This window comes from Octopus bimaculoides, chromosome 8, assembly GCF_001194135.2.
Source record: "Octopus bimaculoides isolate UCB-OBI-ISO-001 chromosome 8, ASM119413v2, whole genome shotgun sequence".
NCBI lineage: Eukaryota > Metazoa > Mollusca > Cephalopoda > Octopoda > Octopodidae > Octopus > Octopus bimaculoides.
The window spans coordinates 12,739,855-12,753,488 of NC_068988.1; the positions used below are offsets into that span (position 1 = coordinate 12,739,855).

A 13,634-nucleotide genomic window follows, 5' to 3' on the forward strand; every position below is an offset into this window, starting at 1 on the left:
AGGGTGCAGACAGTACTTGAGGACACATGCATTTTTAGTCATTATTTTATTTGACTAATTTTTATTGAACTACTCTTTTAGAAAATAACAATGACAGACCCTATGTTTACAAATGAAATGAAAATCATGCTGTGATTGTGGCTCTGAAGACTAAGCATGGTAATTTAGAAATTTCTCATTTTCTAAAAGTTGCAAGATCTTTTGTCCACAAGATTCAGTGTGAGTTAGAGAAAGAAGATGGAAGCATATTACCTGTATCAAAACGTAAAAGACATTCCAAATGCTCTGATTTTATCAGGACACCTGAATTTATTCAGGAAGTTAAGTAAAGCATTGAAGACAATCCAGGAAAATCAATGAGGTTAATTGCAAAAACATTTCGTGTGTCAGAAAAACAAGTAGAAATGCTGTGCATTAAGAGATCATACGTGATGTGGAGAGGTCAATTCATGTCAGAAAAAAACAAAAGAAAACCATTTAATTAGATTCAAAAGACTTTTGAACAAACTTAAAAATTCATCAAAAGATGGTGTGATTTGGTTTTTCTCAGAAGAGAAAAACTTTGACCAGGACCAGAAAATTAACAGAAGAAATGACAGATGGTTATGTACAGACCCTTCTGAGGTTCCAAGGGTAATGCACACAAAATTTCCTGCATCATGATTTTAGGTGTTGTTAGCAATGAAGGACATGTGATGGCTCCTCACTTTTTTACACAAGGCCTAAGGGTGAATGCTGCTGCATATATTGAGGTTCTGGATAAAGTTGTTAAGCCATGGATCAACAGTGTATGCAATGGAAGGCCTTGTCTTTCAACAAGATTCTGCACCATCACACAAGACTCAAATGACACAAGAATGGCTGGCCAGCAATTTGCATGATCACATCACCACCAACATTTGGCCTCCTAATTCTTCAGATCTCATTCCACTGGTCTACTATGTATGGAGCATCATTGAGAAAATATATATCCCATGGGAACCAGGAAGCCAGCCCTTGTAAGTTAGCATAACTTAAGAAGGCAACTCTACATTTACCGTCAGCTAAGCAGATCAAAGCAACATGAAATACTTTGTTTATTGTGTGTGTGTGTGTGTGTGTGTGTGCGTGCACATGTGTTATACGTGTTCTGTTGTTTTGACTCTATGATGGCTGATGATTACCATACAAAATCAGAAACATCGTGTCTACTTACAGAGAAGCGAATGCTTGAGGTATTCCATTTCCTCTTTACACAGACCTTCCAACTGTTCCCTGCTGACACCACCACGTGATAAGGTTTTCAGGACACTGATATCTGAAGAAGGAAAAGAAGAAATAGTACTAGCCTGAAGTGGGTGAGAATAAGAACTCACCAAATGCAGAATTTGTACTTCATGTTTTCGAGCCCAATGCAATATAAAGCAAAGTTAAACTCAATGGGGTTTGAACTCAGAATATAAAGACCTGGAAGAAATACAGCAATTGTTAAAGTGTTGGATAAAATGTCTCAATTTTCTGCTATCTTTTCACATTTTGTCACACTTTGTCTAACACTGTACTGATTATGCCGGTCCAATAATAATAATAATAATAATAATAATAATAATGATAATAATAGTGATTTCAAATTTTGCCACAAGGGCAGCAATTTTGGAGAAGGAGATGAGGCAATTACATCAACCCCAGTGTTCAATTGGTGCTTATTTTATTAACCATGTAAGGATGAAAGGCAAAGTTGACCTCAGCAGAATTTGAACTCAGAACTTAGTGACAGGTAAAATACTGCAAAGCATTTCATCCAGTGTGCTAATGACTCAGCCAGCTCCATGCCTTAGTAGTAGTAGTAGTAGTAGTAGTAGTAGTAGTAGTAGTAGTAGTAGTAGTAGTAGTAGTAGTAGTAGTAGTAGTAGTAGTAATAATAATAATAATAATAATAATAATAATAATAATAATAATAATAATAATAATAATAATAATGATGATGATGATGATGATGATGATAATCACGTGATCATGTGATCAACCAGACTATTGGTTGTTGTAATTACATTGTTGATCACAATGCATATTGCATAGTTTTAGCTTCTAAATGATCTCACCTGAATGGCTAGGTGAGCAGGCCAACATTGCTCCTGGCTGGAAAGCTAGTCCATTGTAGAGTTACCTGTTTAAAGTTGGGTCGACTGGAGCAGCATGAAATGACATGCTTTGCTCAAGAACACAACGTGCAGCCAGTTTGGGAATCAAAACCAGAATCTCTCAATCATGAGGGAAATGTGCCTAACCACTATGTCTTCATCATCATCATCATTGTTCAACGTCCACCTTCATGCTGGCATGGGTTGGATGCTTTGACTGAAAACTGGTAAGCCAAGGGGCTGCACCAGGTTCCAATCTGATCTGGCAATGTTTCTACTGCTGGATGCCCTTCCTAATGCTAATCACTCCAAGAGTGTAGTGAGTGCATTTTACATGCCACTGGCATGGGTGCTATTGACCTAATACCAGCATCAGCCATGTCTACAGTCTTACTTGGCTTGACAGGTCAACACAAGCATGGTATATCACCAAGGGTCTACCCAAGCACGGTATATCACCATGTGCCTTCATAATAATGATAATAATAATAATCCTTTCTACTAAAGGTACAAGGCCTGACATTTTGGGGGAGGGGACTAGTCGATTACATTGACCCTAGTGTTTCACTGGTGCTTATTTTATTGACCCAGGAAGGATGAAAGGCTAAGTTGACCTCAGCAGAATTTGAACTCAGAACACAGACACAGACGAAATGATGCTAAGCACTTTACCCGGTGTACCAATGATTCCGCCAGCTTGCTGCCTTAATAATAGTAATGACAATAATAATAATAATAATAATAATAATAACAATAATACACTCACCTTCTCCTTCGTTAATCACAAAATCAACTGGGCTGTTTAAAGCAGACTTGCTACACTTGGCCGTCAACAAGATTATTCTGATAGCTTTAAACTTCTGATCATCTGGAGACAAATCTAAGAATGATTCTGTCAAGAGTTTTACATCTGTAGAAAGGTTAAGGTTTCAGAATATATATAAGTATATACATGCATATATTCATGTATATATATATATATATATATATGTATATAGGTTATGAGTGGTAGTGGTGTCAATGAGACCCAGAGGTGTCAGGTAATGCTGAGTAAGTGCTATGGATAGACCATAGTTAAGCTCCAGGATCGGTGATAATGCAAATAAGGGGTCCAACGTAGGTTATATATCAGAGTGTGTATATAAAGATTTACTTTTCATAGGCTGTGTAGATTTTAGAACATCTATAAATAGAAGGTCTTACAGCTGTTTCCAGGATATTTATTATATCCCTTCATCGGAGACGGTGTGAGAAAATGGTTGAGCAATAGTTAATTTAGATAAGATATGAAATTGAGAGTGAATTGGAGGAATGAAAATAGATGTGAGATATGCAGGGATATTGTATTTGTAAATCCATTATTTAGGCAGAATGGTATACATATAAGATTCCAGTACCTTATGAGTAAAATCCAATAGTCTTTAAAATTGGTCATTCCAAGTATAGAGTTTATACACAGTGCTATTGAATCAAGGGTTTTATTTAAAGTGACCTAAAAGTAGGGAATGTATTGTTGCTTCTCAAAGAACAATTATTTTATTTTACTGCATTTCCAGCCCCTATATTTTATTAGGTTGGTAAAACTTGTTCTTTACTTAAATTCTATTTTTATTTCTTCTTATTTCTCTCATTTTTTCTATATTCAGATTATTAATGATAATATAGAGTTTTAATGTGTTTTGTAAAGTGCTTTGGTAATTCAAAAATTGATGATCAGACATCTGAAAAATACAGTAATCCAGCAACCCTCTGGTCTTGGTGCTAGACAGGAGGAGGTTTACTGTGTATAGTAAACCATTCATATATACAGGGTGTCCACAAAGTCTGGGTACATGGGGATTAATACATACTTTAAGAAATTATTTCTTATATTTAATTGTTTATATTTTGATTTTATTTACTCCATGTACCCAGACTTTGTGGATACCCTGTACACACACACACTCATAAGAATTAGTGATCATTTGTTTATATGAATTAGTTGGGAAATTGCATATCTCCATTGGTGGATTATTTATAGGTCTCTGTTCATGGAATCTGTGAAGGATAGAGGTGTGGTGGCGAAACTGTGAGTGGCTGAAGAATGGTTGGGGAATGTCTGGAAGGAATGAAGAATAGTGTCATCTGCATAAGAATAGGCATTGTAGGATGAGGGGGTAAGTCATTAGGAGAGTGCAAGACAAACCCTAATTGTTGGGTGTGTTAGAATCGATTCAAAATTAATTGAAAGAGCTCCATCAACATACATGCAAAGAGTGTGACCTGATGAAAAGTTAGAACTTCCAAGATATTATATATTTTAATATGTCTCATAATTATTACTAATTTACAAAGTAATTAGTGAAAACTGAAGACATTTTAGGTAATTAGAATTTAAACAAAGACATTAACTGCAATTAGTATTCAATGATTAATATTTTTCATTAGTTTTGTTTGTTTTTTTTAGTAATCAACATAAAGAGAATTTTTTTTGTATTTTTTTCAAATGGATACTTTTGATGTCCAGAAATTCTAGATTTTTCTGAGCAGATTTAAGATGGTTTGGGTCCACCAGGCCCCAAATACGACATTTGGTGGAGCAGAGTAGACTGGCCACATGAGCTGTAGCTAGGGCTGAACCTATGTTGACATGCATCACTTCATCATCATCTTGAATTAAAGGTGCCACAGACAGTGGTGCAATGCAACTTGACTTGTCCTGACAATGAAACAAAATGAAAGTTATGGGGCAAAGAGATGCATAAATGCATGCACACTGGCACACAGATACATACATATATACACATACACAACACACACATAGATGACACATACAACACACACACGTATATATATATATATATATATATATATATATATATATATATATATATATATATATATATATACACATGCTCAACACACACACATACACATCAAAAACATGCGCAATACATACACACCACACACACATGCACTTATGCAACACACGCATACACACATGCACACACACATATATACATACATACATACTGCACACAAGCACACATACACAGCACACTTGCACATGCTACACACACACACACACACACACACACACAAACACATACACGCACATGCAACATATAGGCACATATGCAAAATATACACACATAACATACACAACACACACACATACAACATACACACACATTGTACACACAGAGACACACACATACAAGTTGTGTTCATATACTTGCAAACACATAGAATAACTACAGCCGTTGTCTACATGTGCAGAGACTAATTATATTCCAAAAACATGCACACGTATGGGTCGGACAGTTTGACAGGAACTGGCAAGGCCAAGGGCCACACTAGGTTCCATGATCTGTTTTGGCTTGTGTGTGTGTGTGTATGTGTGTATGTGTGTGCGTGATGTATCCTTGAGCAAAACACTTTATTTCACGTTGTTCTAGTTCTCTCTGCTGTAGAAATGAGATGCAACCTCACTGGTGCCAAGCTGTATTGGCCCCTTTGCCTTTCCTTTGTATAAAATCAGTACCATGGAGAGGCGAGACTTGTATGTACGGGCGACTGCTGGTCTTCCATAAACAGCCTTGCCTGGACTTGTGCTTCGGAGGGGAACTTCCTAGCTGCAATCCCATGGTTATTCATTACCGAAGGAGGTCCTTATTCTTTTATACACATACACAAGACCAGACATGCACTATTCAATGCAAACACACAAGTTCAAGTTCTTGCTATGTTCATATTTTTCAAAGGCAACTCCAATCCTGCATTAGTCACCTAGAAACCGAGATCTAAAGCAATGACAGCCTTCAATTAATATTTATCGTATCTAATGTCTCTTGCTAGCAACACCGGACAATATCTAATGATGCAAGTAAACCTCATGTTCAATGATATAGGCGTACTGTACATATGTATGAATGCACACCCAAATACATGTACATGCATGCAAAATGCATGCATATACATGCACAGACTTCATGCACAAAGAAGATGACGGAGGAGGGAGGAAAAGAAAGTATAGTGTATGCACATATGCATGAATGCACTCATGTGCAGACACACACACACACATGTACAAAAGAGAAGGGGAGGAGGGAAGAAGAAGAAGAAGAAAGAGGTGTTGAAGAAATGAGAAAGAAAGGCAGACACACACACAAAAAAACACACATACACACACATATACACAAAGGAGGAAAAGTGGAGGGGAGGAGGAGGAGAAGAAGAACAACAACAACAACAAAGAGGTGGAGAAGAAATAAGAAAGAAAGATAGACAGACAGACACACATACACATGCACAAAGGAGGAGGAGAAGAAGGGAGGAGGAGGAGAAGGGAGGAGGAGGAGAAGGGAGGAGGAGAAGAAAGGAGGAGGAGAAGAGGAGGTATATCATTGACACACACTCACACAAACACGCACATAGAAGAATAGCTATGTACCACACATAATGCTATCTTGTACAATCACTATCACATCTTTCAACCCATATACTACTGCACACATACACATACATGCATTATACCCCTTGTGCACATATACAGTCTACATATAAACACACACACACAAACACCCTGTTACACAAAACACAAGACATTGGCACAGTATGTTGTCAATATATATTCTCTCAAAAGCAGTGAGCTGGCAGAAACATTAGCATGCCAGGTGAAATGCAGTATTTCGTCTGTCTTTATGTTCTGAGTTCAAATTCCACTGAGGTCAACTTTGCTTTTCATTCTTTTGGAGTCGATAAATTAAGTACCAGTTGTATACTGGGATCGATCTAATCGACTCCCCCCCCCCAAAAAAAAATTGGGGGCTTTGTGCCTAGAGTAGAAAAGATTATTTTTGTAACACTTTGAAACTGTCTTTCATCTTACTATTACTGTTGCTGCTGCTACTACCACCACCACCACCACCACCATCACCAATACCACAGTAGTAGTAGTAGCAGCAGTCCTCTCATGTGTGTGACTAATGTCACCAACTCTACCTCTCACACCTTCATCCATCAACAGAATCATCTCGATCAGAATACCTTGCCTCCTATATGTTGCTGATTTTAAATTTTAAGAGGAGTTTTTGTCTTCTAATTGCTTGTATAATCCCAGTGGATTGAATTCAACTGGTTCGTATATGTGAGATCCTATACATAAACATAGTCACAAGTAGACAGCCATCATCATCATCATTATCATTGTTTAACATCCGTTTTCCATGCTAGATTGGGTGGGACAGTACCACAAGAGTTGGCCAGGCCGAAGCCTGCACCAGTTTTCTGTGACTGTTTTGGCAAGACTTTTACAGCTGGATGCCCTTCCAAACACCAACCACTCAGCAGAGTGGACTTAGTGCTTTTTACGTGGCACAAGCACAGGCGAGGTCAGTTTTGGCAAGGCTTTTACAGCTGGGTGCCCTTCTGAATACCAACCACTTTACAGTGTGGACTGGGTGCTTTTAAGTGGCACCTGCACTGACAGGGTCACCAAGTACTTGCAAGACATAAAGAGGAAATATATATCTATATGTATATATATATGAGGGAGTTAAAGGTATGATTGATTACTCATAGTAACTCACCTGTTTCATTTCAATATGAGAATCTTCGTACAGTTCAATAATTGTTATCACTCACCACCGTGAACAGCTATCAATACTATGACCATTACCACCTTTGTCCTACCACTCATCATTATACTCTTTACTACTACTACTACTACTACTACTACAACATTACCACCAGAATGTCTGTAGCACTTACCACCATGTCTAACAAAGTTCCCATCACCACTTCCACTACCACCATCACCACCACATACCTACCTGCAGTACAATATTTCCATCTTTAAAAAGTTGGTGTTGCCTCAGATACAGCTTAAAAGCAGGTGGGAAGACAAGAACATCGGAACAATGACGGTCCCTGGCGAACACTTTGCCTCGTTCTGTATTGTCAGTTGTCAGTGTGAAGCCCTCTTCCGAGAAGATATCAATTACTTTCTCTATACTGGAAAATAAAAAAATAAAAAAACCATGAATGTATATTAGTATGTGTATATATATACATACATGTACATATATATATATATGTGCATATATGAGTGTCCTTGTGGTTTAATTATTCAGCTGTCTTGCCAATAAATAAAGAGTCAGTCTTCAACCCCTAAAAAAGGCCTTTTCATTAGAATTTTGACATCAACCTGGAAGTAATGTAGATATGAATGTATCTGTGTATGTATATATGTGCATATGAAGCAGATGCTCTATGGAGAACTTGTGAATGGAAGGAGACTCCGGCAGAAACCAAGGCTGCGCTTTAAGGATTGTGTCAAGTCCTCATTAAAGGCCTGTGATATGCAGGACACTGACTGGGAGAACAATGCCTGTCATCACCACAGATGGAGGAAGCAGGTTAAGGAAGGGATCGACACTTTTGAGAGAGTACGTATCCAGCATGAAGAACTTAAGTGAGCTGCGTGAAAGCGCACGGCTCGTATAGTGAATGGGGAAAGCTTGGTCTGCATTGTTTTCAGTCGTGTATGCTTGTCAAGAGCAGGGCTCATTAGCCACCAACGGAGCCACAAATGCAAAATATAAGTTAGTCCTAGAGCGCACAATGTTCCTGAAGGTTGGCAATGGTCTTCCTCGGTCATGAGTGGACAGCCATCATGTATTTATGTATTATGTACTCATGCATGCTTGTAATAAATATGTATATTTGTCTCCAGGACATACATACATACATACATACATACATACATACATACATACATACATACATACCAGGGCGAAGGGTCTATGTGTGCAACACATGCACTGCATGCCTTACTATTTTCCCAGAATAAATAATGTAATCATCATCATCATCATCATCGTTTAACTCTGTATCAAAACAATTCTTCATCTTCAACATTTATCAATATTTCAGAAAAGGTTTTGTAATTGCAATTCAACTAATTAAGGATCTGAGGAATGAGCTATTTTTTAATTTTGTTCACAAGTAATCTCCCCTGCACCATATTTATGATTAGGATTCAAACTATGATAATCATAATACAATGAACATAGTGGCTACCTTTTTGGTACTCTTTGGTTATCTCACCCCCTTTAAAAAATCGCCATTAAAAAAATTGGGTTATCACAAATGCACTCGTTAACACTCCTTGTACATTGCTGATTTTTTGACACCAAAAACATTAAAATGGCAATGTAGATTAGAAGCAAATCAGAATATTACCTGAAAATTACCTCAAAATTGTGACCCAACCTCCTTTTCAAGGTTATTTTTGTAGTAAAAAAGAGTTGTACAAAAAAACATACTTTATTTGATAGCCGAAAGATTACTGAATCTTATGAAACCTCTTGCATTAAAATCAGCAAATCAGTTTTCAAATCCATAAGGAACATATGCACCACACACACACACAAACTCTGTTTTATATATATATATGTAATATCATCATCATCGTTTAACGTCCGCTTTCCATGCTAGCATGGGTTGGACGATTTGACTGAGGACTGGTGAACCAGATGGCTACACCAGGCTCCAATCTGATCTGGCTGAGTTTCTACAGCTGGATGCCCTTCCTAACGCCAACCACTCCGAGAGTGTAGTGGATGCTTTTATGTGCCACCGGTACGAAGGCCAGTCAGGAGGTACTGGCAATGGCCATGCTCGAAATGGTGTATTTTACGTGCCACTTCCACAGGAGCCAGTCCAGCAGTACTGGCAACGAACTCGCTCAAATGTCTTTTCACGTGCCACTGGCACAAGTGCCAGGAAGGCGACATTGGTAACGATCATGCTCAAATGGTGCTATTTACGTGCCACCGGCACGGAAGTCAGACAGCTGGTGCTCTGGCAACGATCACACTCGGACGGTGCTCTTAGTGATCTACTGGTACAGGTGCCATCACGATTTCGCTTTCGCTTGCCCCAACAAGTCTTCGCAAGCCGAGTTTAGTGTTCAATGAAAGAGACGTTGGCATGGGTGCCAGTCTACAAATTTAGTTCGATTTCGATTTCACTTGCCTCAACAGGTCTTCGCAAGCGGAGTTTAATGTCCAATGAAGGAATGTTACGTGTAAATGGGCTGGCTACATCCCTGGCAGAGGCCTTGGATTTTGGTCTCACTTGGCTTGCCGGGTCTTCTCACGCACAAAGATCCACCCATTAATCATTCTATCACAAGGAAGTTTCCTATATCTACCATTCCATATATGTATAAAAACATATTTCTATCTCTCTTTCTCTCTTCTTTTCTGCCTTTCTTAAAATAAAGACAAAATACAGACACACAAGAAAATAATAATTTACCTCGTTTTGAGTTGATTAACCCAAATATAAACATTCATCTGTGAACTAATCCTGTCCTTCGATCGTACCTGTTCAGGTAAAAGAGAATCTAGAGACAAAGCATTTGCCTTGATACGGTGTCTGGCTAACCAAGCGCTTAACTTTGTCTTGCAGGAATAAACAGCTCGCTCTATTTGCCCTATCAAGGATAGGGTTTCATGGCTTTTCCCTTGTGGTTCTTCGAATCTGGCCTTCACCAGGTCGTAAAGAACCACCATGACTGTGGAATGGTGGGAAACTAACTGAAAGTACAAGAATTTGAAAAAAGCATCATCATTACCATCACCAACAGCATCTGTATTACTTTCGTTATTATTACTATAACCATCATTACCATCATCACCAACACCATCATTATCACTATCATCATCATCATTACCATCATCATCATCATCATCATTACCATTATCATTATTACTATCACCATCATTATCAGCATTATCACCATCATCATTACTATCGTCATCATCATTGCCACAACATCAGCTTCAGCATTATTATTTTCACCTTCATGACCATCTCCATTATCATCTTCATCACCATCATTCATTATTATCATCTTCATTATCAAAAATGTCGGTCAAGTAGTGCAGTGACATCATCATCATCATCATCATCATCATCATCATCATCCTCATCTTTATTATCATTATCATCATCATCATCATCATCACCATCCTCCTCCTTATCATCGTCATCATCACCATCCTCCTCCTCATCATCATCCTCATCTTTATCATCATCATCATTATCATCATCATCATTATCATCATCATCATTATCATCATCATCAAAAACTACAACAACAACAATATGAAACTCACAAAGGAATCTGTACATGGATGTTTGATTGGAGCTGGCTAGTATTTATCTCTTCGCTCGTGATATAAAAAAGAGTGCATTTTGCACCAAAAGCCAACATGAGAGTTTCTCTCGTGCTAACAACCACAGTATAGTTTGTTCTAACAAGACATCCATGTTTAAGTGGGAATAAATATTAACTCTTGGTGTTGATACTGCCTCTGTCACTAATATATATTTTTCAACAAGCTAACTGGCTAATCAGGACATCAGCACCTGTTCTGGCACTGTCATTCTAGACATATCTGGCAGGGAGATGAATCACTTCTAACTGTTAACAGTCGAGCATCCATCACTGACAAAACAGTGTTAATCCCGAATGGCAATCTTTATATCCCACTCAACATGGGTGTATTGTTAGAATGCCGTATTCCTGCAATATTCACCTTGAGAGATTCTCTCATATAGATGCACATTACTAAGAAGCACAGACATATCATTAGCAGATGAGAATCAACTAGCATGGATGGCAGACCTGCTAGATCACATGATTTCAGTGTTTATGTGCTTTATCAGAAGCAGGTATTTGCTTATTGCATGCCAGCCAAATTCCACCAGCAATGATGTATACAAAAACAGTGACTGTTCAATCACAGATGTTGCAAATAGGCAGTAGGCTCGTTAAAAAAACAAATATTAGCAATGAAAGCAGTATTAATACTGCATGGTAATCTTTATGTCTGACATAACATGGTTGTATTGTTAGAACACCATATTACTGCACTATTTGGCTTGAGAGATCCTCTCATATGGATGTATAGTTAGCAGACAAGAATTGTCTAGCATAGGTGACAGAATTGCTGAAATCACATGATTTCAGGAAGAATACTTCAGTATCCATGTGAAGAAGGATACAAAGATTTCCGTTTCGTATTCATACTGCTTCTGTCAGTAATATTTATTTGCTAAAGAAGGTTTTATGATGTTGAACCATCAAAGCCTTATTTTTCAACTGGAAAGAAGAGAATTAAAAAAATATAATAATTTGAGTCTTTGGCACACAACTAAAGTCTTGCAATATTTAGTCAACTGTTGTAAGTTCAAATTACACCAAGTTCAAATTACACCAAGTTCAAATTTACCTTTTATCCCTGCCAGGGGAGAATAATAAAGTAATAAAAATAAAGTATCATTTAAGTACTGGAGTTTGATTTAATATTACTAAGAAGGATTTGTAAGTGTGAATGGATTAATAATAATATCAGATTAAGTTATAAGACATGCTAATTCAGGTTCCAACAAGTGTCTGTAAAACATTAATAAATAAATAGAATTTAAGCACCACCAACAATGACAGTAACAACAACAACATGTTAGCTGTTCTACTTACGTCTGGGAATAGTCTATAGAAACGGCAATGTCTTAAAAGGTTGCTTAAAACGCTCTGGTCTGTGGAAAGAAAAAGAGAGAGAAAAATACAGGAGAAAAGAAAATGTGAAAGGTTGGTTTTAAATTCTGAATATATGAGGTAAGTTTATATGATATAGCTGGTAGATTTATGAGTAGTAGTGCTGGTGTCAGAGGAGAGGGTATGGATGGAGTGGTGAAGATTCAGAGCAAAGTGTATAATGAGAAAGAAATACAGCTGACTGTTTAAAAGTGAAGTTTGTGTTCATATGTTTAATGTTGTGAGAATATTAAAACTAATTAATTAAAATTATAATTATGTGGTGGGAAACGACAGCATTAACTCAATGATTAAGATCATATTAGCCAATTTAATAAAGTATGGAAGGTAGTTCTAGAAATGTTTCAATCTTATGTAACCTCCTCAGCTAAGCATGCACTTCACCATAATTGCCAAAAAAACTGATGAAGAAAATTATAGGTTAATATGCAATAATTTACTTGAATGAACATGAAAATTATTTCAAATTACATTTTTTAAAACTGACGACATTATCTTAACTATTGTTTTTTATGTGCTGGGTGAGTCTGAGTTATTTGATTGTTTAATAATTTTGACAGTGGCATCGCCAGCAATATTCCTTGGAAATAGGATTAGATGTTCAGTATTCAAATGCTTTTGATCATAGGTCTGTGCCATCAGGCCCATGGATGGGACAAAACAAAAACAAAAACGATATCAACAATAACAGCAAAGACTATCACCAGCACCACCAAATTATTCCAGAGTAGATAAACTCAAGTATATATATATATATATATATATATATATATCATCATCATCATCATCGTTTAACGTCCGCTTTCCATGCTAGCATGGGTTGGACGATTTGACTGAGGACTGGTGAAACCGGATGGCAACACCAGGCTCCAATCTAATTTGGTAGAATTTCTACAGCTGGA

General features: G+C 37.4%; 1 protein-coding gene across 1 annotated transcript in view; it reads right to left on the reverse strand.

Moving 5' to 3' along the window:
• LOC106874963 (putative methyltransferase NSUN7) overlaps positions 1–13,634 on the reverse strand; it is a 40,117-nt gene that overhangs the window by 5,031 nt on the left and 21,452 nt on the right. The window contains exons 4-9 of the mRNA XM_014922889.2: positions 12,655–12,713; positions 10,425–10,705; positions 7,934–8,114; positions 4,614–4,818; positions 2,887–3,030; positions 1,196–1,297 (exon numbers count right to left, since the gene is read on the reverse strand). Of these exons, the coding sequence (XP_014778375.1) occupies positions 1,196–1,297; positions 2,887–3,030; positions 4,614–4,818; positions 7,934–8,114; positions 10,425–10,705; positions 12,655–12,713 (972 nt within the window). The remainder of the gene's footprint in view (positions 1–1,195; positions 1,298–2,886; positions 3,031–4,613; positions 4,819–7,933; positions 8,115–10,424; positions 10,706–12,654; positions 12,714–13,634) is intronic.